At 39.3% G+C, this 23744-nt stretch overlaps 1 protein-coding gene and 1 long non-coding RNA gene across 3 annotated transcripts in view; one reads left to right on the top strand and one right to left on the bottom strand.

Moving 5' to 3' along the window:
• Positions 1-14463, bottom strand: part of LOC148106820 (uncharacterized) — a 102329-nt gene extending 87866 nt beyond the window's left edge. The window contains exons 1-3 of one of the 2 annotated variants that reach the window (XR_015723421.1): positions 14274-14463; positions 13454-13650; positions 260-595 (exon numbers count right to left, since the gene is read on the bottom strand). This is a non-coding gene — a long non-coding RNA (uncharacterized LOC148106820). Of the gene's footprint in view, positions 1-259; positions 596-13453; positions 13651-14273 lie in introns of those variants that run through there. The other variant, XR_015723422.1, reaches the window with a different exon arrangement.
• A 171-nt stretch (positions 14464-14634) lies between these two features.
• On the top strand, positions 14635-16994 carry LDOC1 (LDOC1 regulator of NFKB signaling). The gene has a single exon (XM_045804235.2). The coding sequence runs from the start codon at positions 14767-14769 to the stop codon at positions 15205-15207; it is 441 nt and encodes a 146-aa protein (XP_045660191.1). The 5' UTR covers positions 14635-14766; the 3' UTR covers positions 15208-16994.
• Positions 16995-23744: the final 6750 nt, after the last annotated feature.

The following is a 23744-nucleotide window of genomic DNA, read 5'->3' as shown; positions in this document are numbered from 1 at the left end:
TAGGTGTTATTTGTTTGTTTGTTTCTTTGATATACTTTCATTTGTTGATTAATTCCATCTCTCTATTATCCATTTTTATAAAATGTCACATAGCTTTATCAATGGAAGGAAAATATGCAACACAATTAGCAGGCTTTGCTGTCTGTGCCTGAACTGAATATCAAGTGTATAGTGACCAGTCACTGACAGACTGTGTAAGAAGTAATATGGTCATTCATCATGATGCATACTTGTTATTTACATAGTCATATGTGGACCGAAGAGTTAGCAGCAAAATCTGTACTTTATGCAATTATTCAATTGATATACTGTGGTAACTGACATTTGAACCATTTTTTGAGCAGTGGTGTTAATTAACTAAATCGCAGTCCATTAGTTTTTGGGGGCTACCATAACAAAGTACCACAGATTTGCAGCTTAAATAACAGAAATTTATTTTCTCACAGTTCTGGAGGCTAAAAGTCCAGGATCAAGGTGTTAGCAGGATTGGTTTCTTCTGAGAGCCATGAGAAAAGGATCTGTTCCAGACCTCTCTCTATGGCTTGTAGATGGCCATTTTCTCCATGTCTTCACATCATCTTCCCTCTATATGTGTCTGCAATCAAATTTTCCAGTCATATTGGATTAAGGCCCACCCTAATAAGCTCATTTTAACTTAATTTCCTCTCTAAATTCCCTATTTCCAAATAAGGTCATATTCTGAGTTCCGGGCTCAGGACTTCAACATATGAATTAGGTGTGTGTGTGGGGGGGGGCACAATTCAGCCCACAACACACAATAACTGAAATTTGTGCATATATAAATAGTATGAAAAGAGAGTGTCCTTTGTTTACCTGAACAGACCCTCACAGAGATATAGCTAAATTTTGAATTTTAGCAGTATCTTCAAAAATGACTCTTGGGAAATATGCTCCATTACTTTCCCCTAAGTGCAAAAAACACTCTGTGTCTTAATATTTGAATGTCAGATTTGCTATGCTTAGAATTCTTATGTCAGCTTTTCTTTTAAGATCTTTGAACACGCCAATATTTTCCCCCTAAATTTAGGCATATTTATATAAATTAGGAGGCATAGATCTCAAGTGTTCAGTTGGATGAGCTTTAACAATTGTATAGAACCATGTAACAATCACCACAGTTAAAATATTAGAACCCTTTAATTACTCTCAAAATTTCCCTTGTGTCTCTTCACAGTCAATCTCTCCTGCACATCCAGCCCCAAGCAACCTTTGTTCTGATTCCTATCGCCACAGAGCAGTTGTGTCTGTTTTTGAATTCTATATAAATTGAACCACACAAGTATGGCTGGCTTCTTTCATTCAACAAAATGCTTTGGGGACTCATCTTGTGCTGTGTGTTTTAGTACTTTGCTGAATGGTATTGATTATAGGAAGTGCCACAATTTGTTTTATCCATTCTTCTGTTGATAGACATTTGGGTTGTTTCCAATGCTTTATGAGCATTCTAGGAGAAATCTTTTGTGAATATATTTTTATTTTAGGAACAGATATATTTTAAACTGTAAAAGGAATTACCAAATAGTACAGTTCTCAAGAATGGCTGTATCATTTTACATTCTTATCAGCAGTGTATAAAAATTGCAATCATTTCACATTCTCAATATCATTTGGAATTATCAGGTTTTTTTTAAAAAAGTCATTCTAATGAGTATAAAATAGTATTTTACTCTACTTCCCTTATACTACTGATAGTAAGCACCTTTTCAGATACCTATTAGCCATTCCTATGTCTTCTTTTGTAAATTAGTTTATTCAAGACTTCTGCCCATTTAAAAAAATTGAGTTGTTTGCCTTTTGTTTTCAGTAAATAGACTTCATTTTTTGAGCAGTTTAAGGTTTACAGAAAATTCAGTGGAAAGTATAGAGTTTCACATTTTTCCTCAACCATCACCTCACAAGTTCCTTCTATTATTAACATCCTGCATTAGTGTGGTATATTTGTTACAATTGATGAGCAAATAGTGACACATTATTATTAACTAAGAATATGTTTAGCTTTATAAGAAACTGCCAAACTATCTCCTAAGGGTTGTCTTTTTATTCTTGATTTTTAGAACTTACTTACTTATATATTCCTGATATATATGTCCTATTTATATATTCTAAAATATATTTGCCTATTATATATATTAGTCCTTGGTGTGTTTATGTGTGTATATATATGTTCAGTGGTTTATCTGTTCATTTTTTCTGATAATTTGAAATTTATTTATATTGGCTTCCAAATAAAAGCAAGCTTTGTAAAATATAGATTTTTTATTGACATGCAATATTATTTTAGTTTCAGGTATACACCATAGTGACACAACATGTACACACACTATGAAATAATCACCACAATTAGTTACCATCTGTCACCATACAATGCTATTATGATTATTATTGGCTATATTCCCTATGCTGTACTTTACATCCTCATGAATTATTTATTTTATAAATAGAAGTTTGTACCTCTTAATTCCTTTCACCTACTTTGCCCATCTCTCTATCCTCCTCCCCTCTGGCAACCACCAGTTTTTTTCTCAGTATTTATGAGTCTGTTTGTTTTGTTTTGTTTTTCAGATTCCACATATAGGTGAAATCATAAGGTGTTTGTGTTTCTCTGTCTGACTTATCTCACTTAGTATAATATTCTTTAGGTCCATCTGTGTTGTTGCAAATGACAAGATAAGATTTCGTTATTTTTTTTTATGGCTGAGCAGTAATATTCCACTGTGTGTGTGTGTGTGTGTGTGTGTGCGTGATATTACATCTTTATTCATCTATTTATGGACACTTAGGTTGCTTTCATATATTGGATATTATAAATAATGCTTCAATAAACATAGGGATAGATATATCTTTTCAAATTAGTGTTTTCATTTTCTTTGGGTAAATATCCAGAAGTGGAATTGCTGGATTGTATGGTATTTCTATTTCTAATTTTTTGAGGAACCTCCATACTATATTCCACTGCACTAATTTACATTCCCACCAGCAGTACATAAAGGTTCCCTTTCTCCACATCCACACCAACACTTATTTCTTGTCTTATTGATAATAGCCATTCTGACAGGTGCAACATAACATCTCATCATAGATTTTTTGTTTTTTGTTTTCTTACTAATTCATGTTAATTTATATTTTCCTATCTCACTGTGGTTTGGGTTTGCATTTCCCTGATGATGTTGAGCATCTTTTCATGTGTCTGTTGGCCATCTGTAAGCCTTCTTTGAAAAAATGTCTGTGTAGGTCCTCTGCCCATTTTTTAATTGGATTTTGGTGTTGAGTTGTATGAGTTCTTTATATATTTTGTATATTAACCACATATATCATTTGCAAATCTCTTCTCCCATTCAGTAGGTTGCCTTTTGTTTTGTTGATGGTTTCCTTTGCTGCACAAAAGCTTTTTAGTTTGAAGTAGCCTATTTGTTTCTTTTTGCTTTTGTTGCCTTTGCCTGGGGAGACTGGTCCAAAAAATATGTATTTTCTAAGACCAATGTCCAAGAGTTTACCATCCACATTTCTTCTAGGAATTTTATGATTTCAGGTCAAAATTTAGGTCTTTAATCCATTTTGAGTTAATTTTTTATATGGTGCAATAACATGGTCCAGTTTCATTCTTTTGTATGTAACTGTCCTGTTTTCCCAACACAATTTATTGAAAAGACTGTCTTTTCCCCCATTGTATATTTTTGCTTCCTTTCTTGTAGATTAAGTGATCATATAAGCATGGGTTGATTTCTGGGCTCTCTATTTTGTCCCATTAATCTATGTGCCTGTTTTTGTGCCAGTACCATACTGTTTTGATTACTATAGTTTTGTAGCATAGTTTGAAATGGAAGTGTGATACTTCCACCTCTGTTCTTTTTCAAGATTACTTTGGCTATTTGGAGTCTTCTGTGGTTCCACACAAATTTTAGGATTATTTGTTCACATTCTGTGAAAAATGTCATTGCTATTTTGATAGGGACTATATTGAACCTGTAGATTTGCTTTGGGTGGTGTAGACATTTTAACAATATTAATTCTTCCAATCCATGAGCATGGTAAATCTTCCCATTTATTTGTGTCATCTTCAATTTCTTTCATTGCTGTCTTATAGTTTTCAGAGTACAGGTCTTTTACCTCCTTGGTTAAATTTATTCCTGAGGATTTTATTTTTTGATGTAACTGTAAGTGGGATTATTTTCTTAATTTCACTTTCTGATTGTTTGATATTTGTATATAGAAATGCAACGTATTTCTGTGTATTAATTTTGCATCCTGCCACTTCACTGAACTCATTTATTAGCTCTAATAGTTTTTTGGTGGAGTCTTCAGTTTTCTATATAGACTACGTCATCTGCAAACAGTGACAGTTTTAGTTCGTCCTTACCAATTTGGATGCCATTTATTTCTTATTCTTGTCTGATCACTATCATTAGGGCTTCCAGTACTATGTCAAATAAAAGCAGAGAGTGGGCATCCTTGTCTTGTTCTTGATCTTAGAAAAAAAGCTTTCAGCATTTCACCATTGAGTATGATGTTAGCTGTGGTTTTGTCATACATGGCCTTTGTTATGTTGAAGTATGTTCCCTCTATACCCACTTTGTTAAGAATTTTTATCATGAATGGATGTTGAATATTGCCAAATGCTTTTTCTGCATCTATTGAGATGACCATATTTTTATACCTCATTTTGTTGATGTGGGGGTATCACATTGATTGATTGTGGATATTGAACCATCCCTGCATCCCTGAAATAAATCCCATTTGATTGTGGTGCATGATCATTTTCATGTATTGTTGAATTCAGTTTGCCAATACTGTTAAGGATTTCTGTATTCTTCATGGATATTTGCCTGTAATGTTTGTAGTATCTTTGTTTGGTTTGGGTATCAAGGTAATGTGGGCCTCATACAATGAATTTGGAAGCATTCCTTTCTCTTCAATTTTTGGAATAGTTTGAAAAGGATAGGTATTAACTCTTCTTTAAATGTTTGGTAGAATTCACCTGTGAAGCTGTCTGGTCTTGTGTTTTGTTTGTTGGAAGGCTTTGGAGAACTAATTCTATTTCTTTGCTGGTAATTGGTCTGTTTAAGTTTTCTATTTCTTCCAGTTTCAGTTTTGGTAGTTTATGTTTCTAGGAATTTATCCATTTCTTCTAGGTTGTCTAGTTTTTTGGCACATAATTGTTCACATTAGTTTCTTACAATCCTTTGTATTTCTGTGGTGTCATTTGTAATTTCTGCTCTTTAATTTCTTTAATTTTTTTTATTTGGTCCCTTTCTCTTTTTTACTGATGAGTCTGGCTAGAGTTCTATCAATTTTGTTTATCTTTTCAAAGAACCAGATCTTAGATTCTTTATTTTTTTCCATCTTTAAAGTCTCTATTTCACTTATTCCTGCTCTAATCTTTATCGTTTCTTTCCTTCTACTAACTTTAGGTTTTGTTTGCTCTTTTTCTAGTTCCTTTAAGTATAAAATTAGATTGTTTATGTGAGATTTTTCTTGTTTCTTGAGGTAGGCCTGTATCACTATAAACTTCCTTCCTAGAACTGCTTTTGCTGTGTCCTATTGATTTTTGGAACATTGTGCTTCCATTTTCATTTGTCTCAAGGTATTTTATGATTTCCTCTTTGATTGCTTCATTGACCCACTTGTTTAGTAGTATGTTATTTAGCCTCCACATGTTTGTGTTTTTCCAGTTTTACTTCTTGTAATTGATTTCTAGTTTCATACTGTAGTGGTCAGAAAAGATCCCATTTTGTTCAATGTTTTCTGGTTATTTTTGTAGTTCTTCTCTGTTTCTTTGTTCTTCTCTTGTTCTCTTTCCTTTTGATTTGATGACTTTCCTTAGTGTTATGTTTAGATTCATTTCTCTTTGCATTTTATGTATCTGTTACAGGCTTTTGGTTTGTGGTTACCGTGATGTTCATATGTATATATGTATATAGCAGTCAATTTTAAATTGATACTCTCTTAAGTTCTACTGCATTATTCATTTTCTTAGCATCTTTTGATGAGCAATATATTTTTCATCTTTATGAATCTAATTTGTAAGTTTTTCTTTTATGGATAAAAGCTTCATTCATATTATTAGCTTTTACTTTAAGTCTATCTATCTCAAGTTAATGGTTATATATGAAGTGAGGTAAGAGTTGAAGCTTATCTTTCTTTCCCATATGGCTATATAGTTGTTCTAGAAGTGAAAAATCTATAATGTCAATTTGCATTCCTAACCCTGATATCTTTATTTCTGAAAACCATTCTCCACTAAAAGTAATGAGGGTTCCTTGAGAAATGGCTGATTCCAGAGCTGGGGCAGGAAAAGTACAACATGAGCCAGGAACATCTTATTGTCTCAGAAAGAATGAAAGTGCTTAAAGAATAAAGTAAGCATGTTAAAAGGACAGGGGTCCAGCTTAAAAAGGTTCCCACTTCAAATCTGGGAAATTTGAACATCAGCATGAATAAAGACAGTAATGGATTATAATCTACTGTATAAAATAAGAATTCAAGGGACCATACTGATAAAAATAAAGATATGAATAAAAGAAGATGAAAAACTCTCTTTTAGGGTAGAATGTAAACTAATATTAAATATTTCTTTATAATTACAAAGTAATTATCTTAACTTCGGAGGGGGGAAACCTGGCAGAAACTCTCTTAACTAACTGATAAAATTACTACCACCAACGATGGAACAAAAGGACATCGTGTCCTTTCTGATATGATGCACTGAGAAAAACACAGTGACGCTTCTGTGGTATTCCTGCCAAAAGTGCATAAAATAAATCTAATAATGGAGAAATACGAGCAATTGAGGGACATCTGTAAAGTTACAAAGCTATCAAGGTCATATCAAAGAAAGACTGAAGAACTGTTCCAGACTGAAGAAGACTGAAGAGACATGGCAACTAAATGTAACACACGATCCAGGACTGGATGCTCAACCTAAACATTTCCTTTTGGTGACAACTGCAGAAAATCTTAATGGGGTCAGTGGATTTATTAAAAGTAGCATTATATCAGTGTTAATCTCCTTGATTCTGATAGTTGGGCTGTGGTTTTGCAGGACAGTGTACTTGTTTATAGCAAACGCATGCTGTAATAAGCAGAAATGAGTCTTCATGTTTGCAAGTCTCAAATGGTTTAGGAAAAAAGATCTCTCTCTCTCTCTCTCTCTCTCCCTCTCTCCCACACACACACACACACACTGACTATGAGAGAAAGATAAACCAAATGGGATAAAATGTTAACAACTGGTTCACCTGAGGGAAGCATACGTAGGAATTTATAAAAATCTTACAAGTATTTTTTACATTTGAAATTATTTCAAAACAAATTTTAAAAGAATGGAAATTAAAAATTAATGTGTGACCAAGATCTATAAAGAACTTATCAAACTCAACACCAAAAAACCAAATAATCCAATCAAGAAATGGGCAGAAGACATAAATAGACATTTCTCAAAAGAAGACATACAAATGTCTAACAGACACATGAAAAGATGCTCAACATCACTCAGCATCAGGGAAATACAAATCAAAACCACAGTGAGATACCACCTCACACCAGTCAGAATGGCTAAAAGTAACAACTCAGGAAACAACAAATGTTGGCGAGGATAAGGAGAAAGGGGAACCCTCTTACACTGTTGGTGGGAATGCAAGCTGGTACAGTCCCTCTGGAAAACAGTACGAGGTTCCTCAAAAAGTTAAAAATAGACCTACCCTACGATCCAGCAATTGCACTACTAGGTATTTACCCAAAGGATACAAACAGTGATTTGAAGGGGCACCTGCACCCCAATGTTCATAGCAGCAATGTCCACAATAGCCAAACTATGGAAAGAGCTCAGAGGTCCATCAACAGATGAATAGATAAAGAAGATGTGGCATGCATATATATAAATATATAATGGAATATTACTCAGCCATCAAAAAGAATGAAATCTTACCATTTGCAATGAGGTGGCTGGAACTAGAGGGTATTATGCTAAGTGAAATAAGTCAACCAGAGAAAGACAATTCTGATATAATTTCACTCACATATGGAATTTAAGAAACAAAACAGAGGATCACAGGGGAAGGGAGGGGAAAATAAAATAAGACAAAATCAGAGGAGACAAACCATAAGAGACCCTTAAGTATAGGAAACAAACTGAGGGGTGCTGGAGGGGAGGGGGTGGGGGGGATGGAGTAACTGGGCGATGGGCATTAAGAAGGGCAAGTGATGTAATGGGCACGTGATGTAATGAGCACGGAGTGTTATATGCAACTTAGGAATCACCAAACTCTACCTCTGAAAGTAATTAATACACTATATGTTAATTGACTGAATTTAAATAAAAGTAAATTTAAAAAAGAATTAATGTGTGAAAAACACTTTACACTTTAAAATTTACTTTCATATTCATGTTTTCACTTGAGACTCACACCAACTTTGTGAGAGGGCATTTTTATTCACTTTTTACAAATAAGGAAATTGGGTTTCAGAGATGCTCAATGGCCTATCTATGAAAGAACATGTCAGATGTAAAACCTGGACCAGGTATTCTCACCCCTAGTCCAACTTTCTTTTTACAATTCCATGCTGCCTTTAAAGATGATGTCTTATGGGGTACCTGGGTGGCTCAATCAGTTAAGTGTCCGACTCTTGATTTTGGCTCAGATCATGATCTCAGGGTCAGAAGATGGAGCCCTGCATTGGGCTCCACACTGGGCATGGAGCCTGCTTAAGATTCTCTCTCAACTTCTCACTCTGCCCTACCCCTCCTGCTCATGTCATGTTTGCCTTATGCAAGTTACTCATCTCCTTTGGAACTTCATTTCCTCAGCTATGAATGGTTTTCATTAGTGGGCCACTCTGTAGGTCCTTCTCTCATTTAACAACAGAATAGCCCTTAGAATGAGCAACTAGCAGTGTCCCCTCCAACTCTGAGATTCTGTGATTCCATCCCCATTCTGCACAAACACTGGGGTGCTTGTGGGAACCAGTATGAGACTTGAGAAAGATACACACCTCCTCTTACCTAGGGAGGATTTTTACTCAAAGAGTCCATTTTCCATATTGAGAGAACTAGGCACGGAGTGGACCGGAGGAGCCAAGGGTGCTGAAGGAGGCTAGCAGAAAAGCTTAGGGAACCTGAGAGGAGGTGCTGGAACTCAGCTGAGGGCCAACCAGAGATGTTATTAGAGCTGAGAGAAACACTGTTTCCTTCTCTCAGATGCCCCTGGGACTACTGGCCTCTCCCAGGAGGACCACCATGGGGGCACAGTGATGAAAGAAGGTTTCTGGAAGTACAGTTGCCTCTTTACTCTGTGAGAGCATGATATATCCAAACCCAGATGTAGCAGGAATTCACCCATGATTGAGAGAGAAAACAGAAAATGTTACAAGGTAGCCCTCAGAATGTTACAATGGACACTTTTTTCCCTAAAAAAGCATGTCTCATCATTATGAGAGTAGCATACTTTGAACTGACAGAAAGCAAGACCAACATGAAACCTTATTTTATTTTTCCAACTACTTCTTGTTCAACAGTAAACATTTTTTAATTTAAGTTTTATCATTAAATTTATAGATACTAGGATGAAATAAGAGAGGTGAACTAACTACACATTAAGTTTAAAATGCAGGTAATATAGTCACTGCAAGACTAATAAATCACAATTCTCCAGTGAAAAATAATATGCAATCTGTGTATAGCACTTTATGGTTTGCCAAATACTTTTATGTTTTATCATTTGATCTTCACTGCAGTCTTATGATTTAGATCCTATTATTATACACATTTATTAAAAAGGAGACCGAGGCTCAGAAGAATTAAGTGACTAGCTCAAGCCACATAGTAAACAAGAGCATGACGATTTGAACCTAAATTTCAAAAGTTCTTTTCTTTCCCTGATGCTGCCCTGAAATGTGCTTCACTCCTTTTACATAGCATATATATCCCTTAGAGAAAACATGGCCAGTTTTGATTTTATTTTTGCCATACTGTGACCCTGCCGGTTCTCATCACAAGCAGCATCGTTGGTGGTAGAGGGCAGCAATATGCACATGTCCACTTGGATATGACCGCTCACACAATGACGCATGTGTCACATGCAGTATCCTCAGATTTATCACGATGTCAGATACTTTCTAAAATGTATGCAAATGCCAGAAACAAACCAAGTATATAAGTTCTTGTATGTTCAAGGTGACTAATTATATTAAAATAATTAGGATTGAGAAAAAATGGGAATAAAAATCTAGCGCAATATACTGAAGGAAATAAAGTCTAGATTATAGCACAATGGAAACACATACATGAATAACACAAATTACTCAGTAAGAAGACATTCATTTATAGAAATCTGATCTTCTAGTTCTGTATCTTTGGGACTGTGATTGTAGTTGGCACTATCCTTCTCCTTCATCATCTGAGAATCTGAACAAAGTCGGGTCTCTTTAGTTTTGAGGCAGAAGTGTATCTGAGAAATTCAGGTGGACTATTATGCAATCACGAAGAAGATAGATCTGTGTATCCTATCTGTGTCTCCTGACATGTATCTTGATCACTCAACATGACTCATTCAACATATTTGTTAGCAGAGCTATGTGTATTTGGATTCTGTGAACCTCATGTATCTATTTGGAAGGAGACAAACTGAATTTTGAATTTTCAAGTGAGATTTTGTAGGGGGAAGGAGAGGTACTAGGAACGTTTCCTTTTTATTTTAACACACTGGTATTAATTTCTTTCAACCATAAGAATACATTAATTTAGTACTTAAATAAACATGTAAAAATGTTTTAGGACATTTGGTGAGCTGGAGAGGGTGAAGCTACACCTTCTTATTCCTCTCTCTAAGCCAGAGGTCTCCATAGCCCTCTTGTTACTGTAAAGAGTAGTCCAAGGTGTACTTGGTTAAGGAGAAGGAGGGGGAGAGGTCTATGGGCAGAAGCCTGGATCTTAGTGGCACCCATGTGACCCTTTCACAGATATCCCCTCCAAAGGGGCTTTCTGCACCTGGCTGCATATTCCAGTGCCAGGTTGGTTTACCCAATCTGTGCACACCCCTCTGGAGGCTGAAGAACCAAGGGATACTTTCATGTTTGTTTCAAGGGAATGTTACAAGTCTGGCTATTAGTTTATACCAGGGCAGAGTTTAAGGCTTGGAAGGTGGTAGAAGAGATAAGCACCAGAGATCGATGCTCCTGCTAAATACTGGAGTCTGAAACACTACAGGACATTCTGAACCAGAGCTGTCCTGATTAAGTTCCTAAGCCTGAATAAGACACACAGTGTACTTTGCCTCTGCCCCCAGCATCTTCACACAGTTGAAAAGGAACAGTCAAGGGTCACTTGAGAGGAGAGAGGGAGTAAGGAGAGTGACGTGCAGCCCTAAGCAAGGTGAATGGAGAAGGAAGGGCTAGCAGGCCTTAGCATTGTGGGGAGAGTATCAGGGGTACCAGAAAGCTGGTTAACATGAACATTATGAGTCTATACAATTTAGCTATTGATATCACTCACCTCTTCCCAGCTGCTTCCCCCTTGGGTCACTGATGAACTGCCTGTCTCTTCTCCCTCCCTCCAAGTTGGGAAGCACTTCCCAAAGTCACTGCTCAACTCTGTGATCAGTTCTGGTCAGGGCATTTCTTATTTTCTAGGAGCTCAGAGCCCCTTCAGAGGTGACACTAGTGGTTGCCTCCTCTGTTTTCCTTCCAGACTTCCTCTGTCATATGGTTATAAGGAAGAGGATGAGGGTAGCACGAGCCTAATTATCTCTGGGTCCCCAGCAGACCTGCCTTATTCACAGAAGTCCAGTATATAACAATCGTTCCATGGAAGGGCATGTGCATGTCAGAGAAGCTGAGACTGTGGTACCGTGCCACCAATGTATTGCCCTTCTGGGTCTCAGGCTCCTAGAGCGCTCATCCTTGTGCATGGTCCTTGTTCAAGGGTCACTGAGGCAGCTCCTTTCAATCATCAGAACTGGTGCCCACCACAGACCGTTTGCTACTGGGACTAGAACCCTGGGCATCTCTTCTTGTATTAGGGTCTACACATGGAAAGCAGAGCTGGACACTCACTACTGTGCAGCAGGTCCACCCTCCACCAAGAGCTGTGAATGGGCAGAATGGCCAGAAACCTGCATCTGACACTTCCTGTCCCTTCTTTCCATCCACTGAACACTCATGGGGTACCCAGTAAAAACTTTGAGATGCTGAACAGAAGACAGAGAGGTCTCTGCCTGGCCCCCAGGGGCTTCTTATCTAGTGCGGGAGCTCATATCACAGAAGAGTCCAAGCCTCGTAGTCCCTCCTACATGCTCTCTTGCCTGTGCACTCTCTCAGTAGTGTGATCTGTCCCCCTCTTTCTACTTGGACCTTGCCCCGTTTCTTTCCTCTCAGCCTCTCACTTCCATGGATGCCCACCCAATTCTATTGTAAAAATACTAAATACGGTGTTTTAAAAATTATTTTTCCATTTTTATTATGTCAGTCATCATTTCACGGTTTCATGATCAGAGATAGAACATTTTGGACAATTTGAAGAGTATTTTGAACACTTTGTGCAGCCACCACTTCTATGTTTTATCTCAACATCTGTACCCTCAGATTCTTTCACACACCAAACATTTCCGGATCTTCTCCTCTGGCCCAGACACTTTTCCAGGCATTCAGGATAGAGCAGCTAACAAAGCAAAGTCTTTGTTCACATTGACTTACATTCTAAAGTGGAGGCCAGCTGATGAACAAAGTGCTATACAATATGATGGCTGCTAGTATGATAAATGCTATGTAGAGAAATGAAGCGGGGTAAGGGGTTAGAGATTACTGATAGACAGTGGGGCGCTCTGATAGATGAGGTGATCAGGAAGGTCTTCTCTGAAAACGTGGGAGAAGGAGTTGGGCAGCTAACTGGGGAGAGAGCCTCGTAAGGCAGAAAAGATAGAAAATGCAAAGATCCTGAGGCCAGATGTGTGGTGAGAATAAGCAAGAAGGATAATATGATCATGGGAATAGGCACAGGAGATGAGGCAGGGAGGCCACGACCAAGACTTTGCTTTTTATTTCAAGTGAGAGGGAAAAACTGTTGGGAGGATTTTGAGTAGGGGAGTAAAAAGTTCTCACTTTTGTGCTAAAGGATTCCTGTGCCTACTCTGGGAAGAAGTTCTTTGCCTTTATCTGTGGGCACAGAGAAATACGAGCCACTCCCCTGAGACACTACCCACCCCTTCCCTGGCCATATCCACAGGGGACCCGTTCCAAGATCCCCAGTAGATGAATGAAACTGAGGATAGTATTGAGTTCTATATAGACTATGTTTTTTCCTATACATACATACCTATGATAAAGTTTCAATAAATTAGGCATAGTCAGACATTAACAACTAATATAATAAAATAGAATGTTTATAACACTTTACTACAAGTTTCAAAATATCTCTTAAAATATCTTATTGTACTGTACTCACCCTTCTTGTGATGATCTGAGGTGATAAAATGCCTAGTGATGAGATGCAGTGAGGTGTATGACATAGGCATTGTGACGCAGCATCAGGCCACCGTTGACTTCCTGAAGGTAGGTCAGAAGGAGGGTCAACTGATTCGAGACCAAACCACCATTGGCACAGGTAACTGAAACCACCAGAAAGCAAAACTCCTGTGCATACTGTAGGAAGAGAAGAGTGAAAGCTAACCGTTGCAGCAGTCTGGGTGAGAAAGGAAGGCTGGGTCAGGGTGTTAGTGGTAGAAGTTACAAGAAGTAATTAAACTGGGGATATATTTTAAAAGCAGAGCCAATATAATGTCAGCTCTAAGGTCCTGGGCCCAACTTAGCTGTCAGCAACTATTTGAATAATCATGTTCAAAGTAAAACACCAAAACCATTTAAAAACACAAGTCTTCATTGTTAAGCAACGAATAATGTCTGAATGATGGCCAAGGGACACTGATATTAGCTCATGAACTACAGGGCCAAAGATAGGCAAGAGCCTGCAAATGGTTCTCCAATTTTGATTTTGCAAAACTTTTTATATTTCACTGTTTAGAAAAATAATTTTTTAAAAGGAGGTAACTACACAATATTATTTCCCAACCAAAGAAAAATCCCCCTTTTAAATATTGTTTTGTTTTGAAAGAGGAGCCCTAAGCGTCTTTCAAAACTCTGAAAGAGTGTGTGACTCCCGCGGTGCAGCCAGCAGTGCTAACAGTTCTCTGGGTGAGTGAAAGTTAAATAAGCAAGGAAATGTGTTAACAAAACACTCAAGTGGAATCTAGTAGCCACAGACCCACCAAGAAATACTGAATTGTGCGAGTCGGCTGAGTTGAAGGGCGATGAATCCTTTAAACTTGAGCAGGTTGACCCTCTCTGAGAGATGGGTTTTAGCACTCACTCGTTCCTGGCTAAAGCCGGGCCCACATCCGGGGCTCCACCGGGGTCCCCTGCCTTTACACGCGTCGGCCTGGAAAGCTACCCGCCCGCCACCCGGAGACCCTGCCCGCCCCTTCCCCCGACCATGTCTCGGCGCCCCGGCCCCCCCCGGCCACGCCCCCACGCGGTGCCGGTAGCCTCCCTGACCACGCCCCCCGACCCGGGCCGCGCCGGCGCGCCGGCCGCCCAAGTGGCTGTGCGGGCGGAGCTTGCGCAGCCGCCGGACCCCTGCGCGCACCGCCCTCCGCCCCTGGCCACCGTGAGCCTCCGCGGACACGCACTTCCTGCGAGGCCTCCGTGCGCACCTTAGCCGAACCAAGCCGAACCCAGCTCTGCACTTCCAAGTCGTTCGCTATGGTGGACGAACTGGTGCTACTGCTGCACGCGCTCCTGATGCGGCACCGCGCCCTGAGCATCGAGAACAGCCAGCTCATGGAACAGCTACGGCTGCTGGTGTGCGAGAGGGCCACCCTGCTGCGCCAGGTACGTCCGCCGAGCTGCCCGGTGCCCTTTCCCGAAACGTTTAGCGGCGAGAGCTCCCGGCTCCCCGAGTTTATCGTGCAGACGGCGTCTTACATGCTCGTCAACGAGAACCGATTCTGCAACGACGCCATGAAGGTGGCATTCCTAATCAGCCTGCTCACCGGGGAAGCCGAGGAGTGGGTGGTGCCCTACATTGAGATGGATAGCCCCATCCTAGGTGATTACCGGGCCTTCCTCGATGAGATGAAACAGTGTTTTGGCTGGGATGACGACGAAGAAGACGACGACGACGAAGAAGAAGATGATTACTAGGCCGGGAGACCCCCCCGGCCCAGGGGGGAGGGCCCTGCACGCCGCTCTCCTCTCCCCCCTCCCCGGCCCGGCCCGGAGCCGCCAAGCTCCCTTTCGCCCTCCGATCCCTGTCCCTACCCTCCGGTTCTCTCCCTCATCCCCCCCGTAGTGCTTGCCTTTGTTCCAGGAACAGTGCTCCAGTTACCTGCTGCTGGGGCCTCGCTCTGAAGCGGGCCGCCACCCACTCTGGCCAGCCCCAGGACCCTCCCTTGCTAATTTGGACTCTGTCCTGAGCACCAACTATAGGGCAGGCCCCTGTTACAAACTGGTCAGACTACGCACAGCTCTGCCCTGCTGACTGCAAGGCCTCCATCTGCCCAGAGACCTACGCTGCCACTTCACCACCATCCACCACATTCCAGCGACAGACCACGGCCTTTGAAAATAAGGACCAACCTAGAAGATGCCTGAGTTGGCTGTATCTCCTCCTCGGACATTAATTTGGACAGCTCACCAACCCCTGAAGGGGTCAGTCTTTCAGCCTGGTTAGTTCCCTACCTACCCCCAGAGTCCTCCCCCTTCCCCACCAGATTGGTGCAGGGGCCTAGTGTGCCTGGCAGCCAAATTGTTGACATTTCTTTTCTCCTATGCACCAGTTTTGCACAGCTGTCCTTTTTCTTTCAAAACTGCAGCAGTCCCAACAGATGTGTGCATTTGGACAAAAATACTAAAAACAAAACAAACAAACAAAAACAGGCACTCAGCCCAGCTCCTCAGTACCACCTGGAAAAAGCATTTACGTTCTTTTCAATAAATATCAAGCACTACAAAAAAAAAAAAAGAAGAAGAAGAAAGGAGTGTCTTTTAATGGTTAAGTGCTATCACTGGCCTCTACCAGTATCACTCTGACTCCCATTCTTTCCCCAGAGATCACGGAACGTAATTCAATCCCAGTATTCACCACTGTCATCTCTAGGCTACAGAGGACAGCTACCACAGGGTTTTATAGGGATTCTGGTACTCTCCTCACCAAGGCATTTCCTAAAGCACTGGCAAGAGGAGTGTGTCCTCTGGGGCCTCCAGGGTGGCATGGGTAAGGGTGGTTGAGCAGGTGGCATACCATCCCAAACTGGGACATTAGAGAGTGAAGGGGACACTACTAATAATTAGACTGGGACAACGGGTGTAAATCTGGACACATACACTATTACTACCTTCCTGAGCCTTTGGGTTCCTTCCTCAACACTGCCGGAGAATCTGTCCCTTAATTCTTATTGCCTGTGGGGTGCTACTGAGTTCAGACTTCAATTAACGATGTAGCATATTGTTTTAATGCCCCTTTCAGGTGCTTGAGCTAACATGAAATCCTGGGTCCTGGGTGAGTGTACCCATAGTAAATAGTGATCTTAACATTTCATCACCCTGGGGGAACACTCTTAGAATCCCCACTCCTACATATGTCCCAGATTCCTGCCTGTGGAAATTGGCAAGATGCCTGGCTATCTCCTCACCTAGACCTTGTCCTGCTATCTGGGCTATGCTGAGACCTCTTCGTGGGCCTGAAGGGCTCAGAGGCATTGAGGGAGTGGGGTGGGTGCTGAGAAGAACTCTTTGAAATGTTAAATCAGAGAAGTTTGGTTGTGGGGTTTGTGGGAGCTACCTCTGCCAACCAGGAACATTTAGGAGGATTTGAGGGGTTCAGAGATCTCATCTATATCTGCCCAAATGCACTCGTTGTACCATAACTGGAGTCAGCCCTACCTTAAGATCTCTAATTTAGGTAATAAACTTCCCTATTACATAAGACATTTTAAGGCTGGTTATTCTTTTATTTTTACTGGTAAACCTCACAGTGTGGATTAAATGAGATGCTGGTCATCATACTGGTTACCTCACAGGCATGGATTTGTTGAGATCACACCCATGAGGTATTTACAGTTGTCCCTACTACATGGTGAGCATTCAGTAAACATGGGCTGTTACTCCCAGACCTCGGATTAAAAGTCTAGCTTGTGAAGCAGGTGTCTTGCTGTGAGTTTGGCTTTAGTAGGAAAATGTCAGGGGTGAACAGAAACGGGACAGGCTCAGGGAGAGCGGAAATGAGCATGGTGAGACATCATTTACTCATTGGGATCTGACATAAAGTCAGAAAGTTTACTTGGTCAACAGGAGAAAGTTTAGGGCAGGAGCGATTTATCTGGTCTAGGAAAGTTGTTTCTGGAGGGTAAGGATGGGTGGACATGGTTTAGCAAAGGAGGTGAGGCCCGAACGGGGGATAGATGGGGGAAGTGGTAGGCAAGAGCTGAAAGCTGGGTAAAGGACCCAGGAAGACCAAAAATCAGTCATTCAGAATTCTCAGTGGTCCAGGTATACCGAGAGGAATTAGAGTGGTGAATGAAAGGTGGTTGCCTTCACAGTGATTCCAGGTTGTTGCTTTTATGGTGCCTTGAGCCAGAACTGGGATGGTATCTAGCTACAGGTAAAGGTCCAGAAAGAGAATCTGGACTGTGATTAGATCTGGGAGTGAACTTTCTGGAGGTGGGGGGAAGTCGAAGATGAGTGGATGAGGTTTATTCCCTGCCACCAAATCAAGTGAGCACATACTCTGTGGGGAAGGAAGGGATTTCTGCACAGTGAGGCTGCCATGCCAAGGCAACGTCTGAGTAGCAGCCACAAAAGCTAGGCCAAGGAGTTTCTGAGATATGAAATGCACAAACCCTGGGCACACGCGTGCATGCATGCATGTGTGTGCGCGTGCATGAGCTTGCTCTGAGTGTGTGGATGTGTGTGGTGGGGCGGGGGTGATGTCCTTCCTATACCATGGAAGAGCACGCTATGCTGTGAGCTGTAGAGAACAGTGTAAGAATCTGGCTACTTTGGGGACAGATTCTGCAAAAAAGCACGGTTTTTGGCAAGCACTCTACCACTCAGGATGAAATTCACGGCAGTGGCATAAGGCAGAGCAAAAGAGAATGAAGAAGTAAATAAGCGTGTCTAAAGATAAAAACACCACTTGGAGGCAAACTGTTAAATGTAGGTAGAAACGCTGAAATAGCAAATATGAACTTCAGACTCCGGAATTCTCATATTGGTCATACTGGCCTTGAAATGGTCACAGACATTATCCATCAAGGAAATGAAATTAATCATATTAAAGGTTATAATCATAGTAAATCTACCAATGTATTTTAGAGTTCTTTAATCATTTGAATAGGTAGACGCTTCCATCCCTTCTGTGTTGCTGTGTTTTGCAGGATGGTATATGAATTAGAGGTACATTATGTACATTGTATTTGATTATTTTCTGCTATTACAACATAGTAAAAACCTCAGTAATTTGGAAGTAGGCAGAATAGAGGGAGATGTCTTGTTGAAATTAGTGGAACATTTGCTTTTTAACGAATGAATTCTAAGAAAATTTCTAGGTTCTTAAAGCAATTAAAGCTAATAAAGAGGCATCAATTCAAGGTCCTGAGAAGGTCATTAGGGTGAGATAATTGTATGGAGCATATTTATTATTTGCTTTGAAATATGAATTTTGTTCAAGTTGTGTTTAAAGTGTCTGGTAGTTTGCATTACTGAGTAAAGTGTATTTCTTATAGTCTTAATGACTACTTAGGTCTAAAGGTAGATACAGTGAACTGGTTGGTGTCCTTTGACAGTGCTGGTAACCACCTACTTCCCTTAATGAAAACCTGATCATGGCCCTTGCATTTTTTTCCCCTCCTGTCTGAAATTCCTCTTAGGAATTTTTTTTTTTTTTGTCTTCAGATGTTCTGTTGTCCGAAGACTTTTTTTTAAAATGATGTAATTACCCTGGGATGGATAGCTTGCTTGAAGTAATTATGCATATCATAGTAAGATTTGTTCATGGAGCAGAAGCCCTCCCCTGGATGAGTGTATGGGGTGGGGGCTGGCAAGGTACTGCAAAGAGGATTTCAGAATAGCCAGAGAGAGCAATGTTTGTGTATCTCCCTTTCTACCCTTGGGCTGGTGTCTGAGTTGTGATCCGTAACAAATTTATTTTTCTTATGATACTATTTACAACATTTACATACTTCCTCCCCTCCCTAAATGGTAAATTATTTCATCAACAAATTGCAGTAATATGTCTTCTATTTTAGCCAAAGTCTTTATACAGTTAGTTTAATTGAACAGCCAATTCAGAGTCAACCACTCAGCTCAAGATCAAAAACTGTCACAGGACTGTTTATGTGCCAAATTTTATTTTTTAATTTTTTTATGTGCGTCATTTTAAATCTTTAGTTTTAAAACAAATAATACCAGTAAAGGAAAGCAAAGGGAAGTATATTTCAATGGTACCTGAAATAATTGTGATATTTCTGATTTGTCTGTTCTCTAGACATAGATAATTGCATTGCCATACAGGACTTTTAGAAATGTTCATTTGAAGAGAAAAAAGAAATGTTCATTTTAATGTATGTTAAATTTTTAACATATATACAGGTAGAGAGAATAGTATAATGAGCACCTTAAACCCATCTCCAGATTCAAAATCTATGAACATTTCCGCTACATCTATCCTTTTTCTTTCTTACAATTTTTATGGAATATTTTATTATTTTTTTTTTAGTTGGGAGAGGGGAGGGGCAGAGGGAAAGCAGAGGGGAAGAGAGAATCCTAAGCAGGCTCCACACCCAGCGTGGAGCCAGACATGGGGGCTCGATCTCACACCTGAGATCATGACCTGAGCCAAAATTTAGAGTAGGATGCTTAACCAACTGAGCTACCCCAGACGCCCCTGGAATATTTTAAATCAAATTCCAGATACATCAATTTGAAGGGTAACTTCAATACTTCAGTATGTTCCTGTAACAGAAAAGGTTTTAAAAACAATCCATATCATCATCACATGTACTAAAATTAACAATAACTCCTTAATATTTAATACTCAATCCATATTCAAATACCTTTTAAATTATAAATAAAAATGCCTTTTTAATTATTTGCTTGAATTAGTTTTCAAAAAATGTCAACACATTGCATTTGGTTTATATATCTCTTAACCTTCTTTTAATTGGTAACAGTTCCCCTCCCCCCCTTTTTTTTCCTATAATTTATTTGTTGAGAAAACTGGGTCATTTGTCCTATGGAATTTTTTATATTCTGGATTTGCTTTATTTTTTCATACCCTTGCCAAATTTTCTCTTGAGTTGTTGATGTTTCTCAATGTTTTTAGAAACTCCTTATTTGTTAGGGACCTGTGATATATGCTGCAAATATTTATGTCCAGTTTGTCATTTTTTTTACTTTCTTTATATTTCATGCTGTTGTGAAAATGTTTACTATATTTCCATTTTTTCCACTCTCTCCTCCCATTTCTGTACTTCCCAGTTTATGTGCTTACATTTTTTTCTCTTGGTGTTTATACCTTTAAATAGTGTATATACCTCTATTATTTTTCAGATACGAATGATCTGTTTTGACTCTCAGCCATGAAAGATGAGGAACTCAACATATGCACTAATTCTATTTCCCTATCAACTTTGTAAGTTACATCATTTCTATGGTGTTCATGTTTGTAACATTTACATATTTTTCTGTGACCATCATCCCCACTTGTTGTAATCTTAATATATCTAATAAATGAAGTAATTATCTTTTTCAATTTTCACAACGTCTTTTGGTTAGCCAAGGTTTTTTTTTTTTTTCCTTTTTTAGTTGTTTCTTTTAAAAAAAAAAGAACCTCCTGGAACTGTGTGTTCTGAATTTTTGAAGGTGAGTGGTTTTGTTATGGGTAGAGTTGGTGGGACACACTTTCTTTTCTTTCATTGCTCTACTAACTTTTAGCATTGTCTGTTATTTTGTAGAAGTCTGAGGTCACCCTAATATTTTTCACTCATAATCAATTTGATATTTTTATTGAGTTCCCAGATATTTTTTCTTTACATTTGAATAGGGTATATCTGAGTGTTATTTATTGTTTGTTATATTTTATGGAACCTGGTATGACCATTTAATATGTAGGTTCAAGGCCTGATTAATTTATGAAAAGCTGTCTGAATTATTTCTTAAATACATATAATATATACTGATATTTATGTTGACTCCCCCTTTTATCTACCCTCGGTATTTTAAATGTTCTCAGGCTTTTAATTTTTTAAAAAAATTTATTTATTTATTTGAGAGTGAGAAAGAGACAAGTGGTGGAGAGGGGCAGAGGGAAAGAGAGAGAGTGAGAGGCAGACTCCCTGCTGAGCAGGAAGCCGGAAGTGATACAGGGCTCATCCCAGGACCTGAGCCGAAGGCAGACGCTTCACCAACTGAGCCACCCAGGTGCCCCTGTTCTCAGGCTTTTAAAATGTTTTCTTCATTTTTATTTTATTCTGCTTACTTTTATCAATCCTGTTTTCTATGTGCCTTATAGTGGTTTCAGGAGTATCCATCATTATTGGTGTTGCTTCCAATTTGACTTTATTTCTGTGATAGTTTTGTTTTTCTTCTACTTCTTTGCCCAGTTTTGCCAGCTCATGTTTCAGCTTCTGTTGACTCCTGCATATTCCTGAAGCTCAGATCTCTGATTTGTTCTCTTGTTGTGTAGCTATGATTCCTTTTTAAAGTTGATGGTGATATGAGATATTATGATATATGTCGGTGATATGGTAAGTCACATCTGTTTCCTGGCAGTATTTTTCTATGAAGTGTTATTTGCCATTTTCTCCCCTGTGGCAGTGTTCCAAGAATCCTTTCAAGATTTTGTCTACTTCCTAGTAATGCTACTCTTCCTCAGTAAGGATAGTCAGCCTTCTTTGTCTTTTTCAGTCCAGTCCCAAAATAATTTTCTCCGGCACAGATAAGTCGGCATTGGTGGCTTGTACCTTGCATACTTCCCACTTTCCGGAGATGAAAGAAATCTGACCCCCTACCCCTTTGTTTTAACATTTCATGGGTCGCTTCAATAGCACTTTCCTGTTTCCATTGTACCTGAATGTACCTAGATGATTTCTGACATTATTTTCAGAGTCAACATTCTGTACTTTCTGTTCTTACCCCAGCTGCTCAGTAGTTCTGGTATCTCAATCACCTGAGGTACTCTATGTTCCTGGGAAGTGTCAAGCTAAATTTTGAGAGGGATTGAAAAAGACTCGGCTCTGGGGGTGGAAGAACCTGGAAGGTAATTAAAATATTAATGACTTAGAATACTTCCTCACTACAGCTGTGTGTGTGTGTGTGTGTGTGTGTGTGTGTGTGTGTGTGTGTGTGTGTATGTTTCATAAATCAATTTTACTACCAAGTTTTGGAACAAGCTTTTCTACCCCTGTGTATCAAGAAGACAAATTGGAAGGGTTTTAGGCACCTGTACAGTAGAGGAGCTGCTTGTGTAGAAATCTGATCAACATGTATATGGGAAAAAGAAAGAAATCTGTTATTCATTGGAATAAAAGTTGGGGAGTTTGGAATTAGTATCAGAAAATGGACCTTAGAAGAGATAGACAAGTATATATGGAAAGATCGGTTTGTTGTGAGTTGAGAATAGATTGTTCTTAAAGTTTGAGTTCAACGAGCATGTGTTGGTGATCAGAAAGACTTTTGATCCCTGTTGTGGCTTTGTTAGAGATTTATTCTGCCAACCCCAGACAGTTTACTTGACTCAATCTTCTGTACCTATATCATGGGAATAATTACATCTCAGGACTAATACAAGAAAAAACTGCATAGTATCTTATCTGATAGTCAGTAAATGTTAACTTCATTTCTTCTTTTCTCCAGTAGATATTATTTAGTAAAATGGGAATGTAAGATGGACTGTTATGGTAGACTCGAATGTTCTGGCAGAGAGATACTAATATTGGGAGATGTGGAGTATCAGGAGAAAAGCTATCTAACACATTAAACAGTAATACCAGAGGGAAATTCACAGGAGTAGATATTAAAGATTAATTAACATGTGAACAGCATTTAACACTTTAAAAGTCACTTTTGTATTCATTTTCTTCTTTGAGACTCACACCAACTCAGAGGAGAAGGATTTTTATTTACATTTTACAATTTGGGATAGAGATGCTCAAGGACTTGTCCATGGTAGAAAATGTCAGAATTTGGGCCAGAAATTCCCACCCCAAGTCTGGTGCTCTTTTTATAATTTCATGTTGCCTTTGAAAGTAATGTCTTGTTCAAGTTGTTTCTATCTCATAGATCTTTGCTTCCTTGTTTATAACCTGAAATATTTTCATTAGTGGGTAACTCTTCAGGTCCTTCTCTTATTTAACAAAATAGCCCTTAGAATGAGCAACGGCCCCTGTCCCCTCCAACTCTGAACTTCTGTGAGTCCATCCCCATTTTATACAAACACTAGTACTTGCAGGAACTGTTATGAACTTTGAAAAAGATGCTGGGATTACTCTTTTATTTTTTAACAGCAACAACAACAACGATGCCAAAATGTTTATCAAAGGAGATAAATTTAGATAATTTAGGATAAATTACATCCCTCTATGAGGTACAATGCTGGGGTAAAACTAATATTTACTTTATATTTATGAGGGGAAGTTCTGATAGGAATTGTTAAGGATAAAGGTAATTCACAGATGCATGTA

Source organism: Ursus americanus, chromosome X (genome assembly GCF_024610735.1).
Source record: "Ursus americanus isolate L20-20 chromosome X, mUrsAme1.1.p, whole genome shotgun sequence".
In the NCBI taxonomy this organism is placed as follows: Eukaryota; Metazoa; Chordata; class Mammalia; order Carnivora; family Ursidae; genus Ursus; species Ursus americanus.
This window is presented reverse-complemented; position numbering and strand designations above follow the sequence as displayed.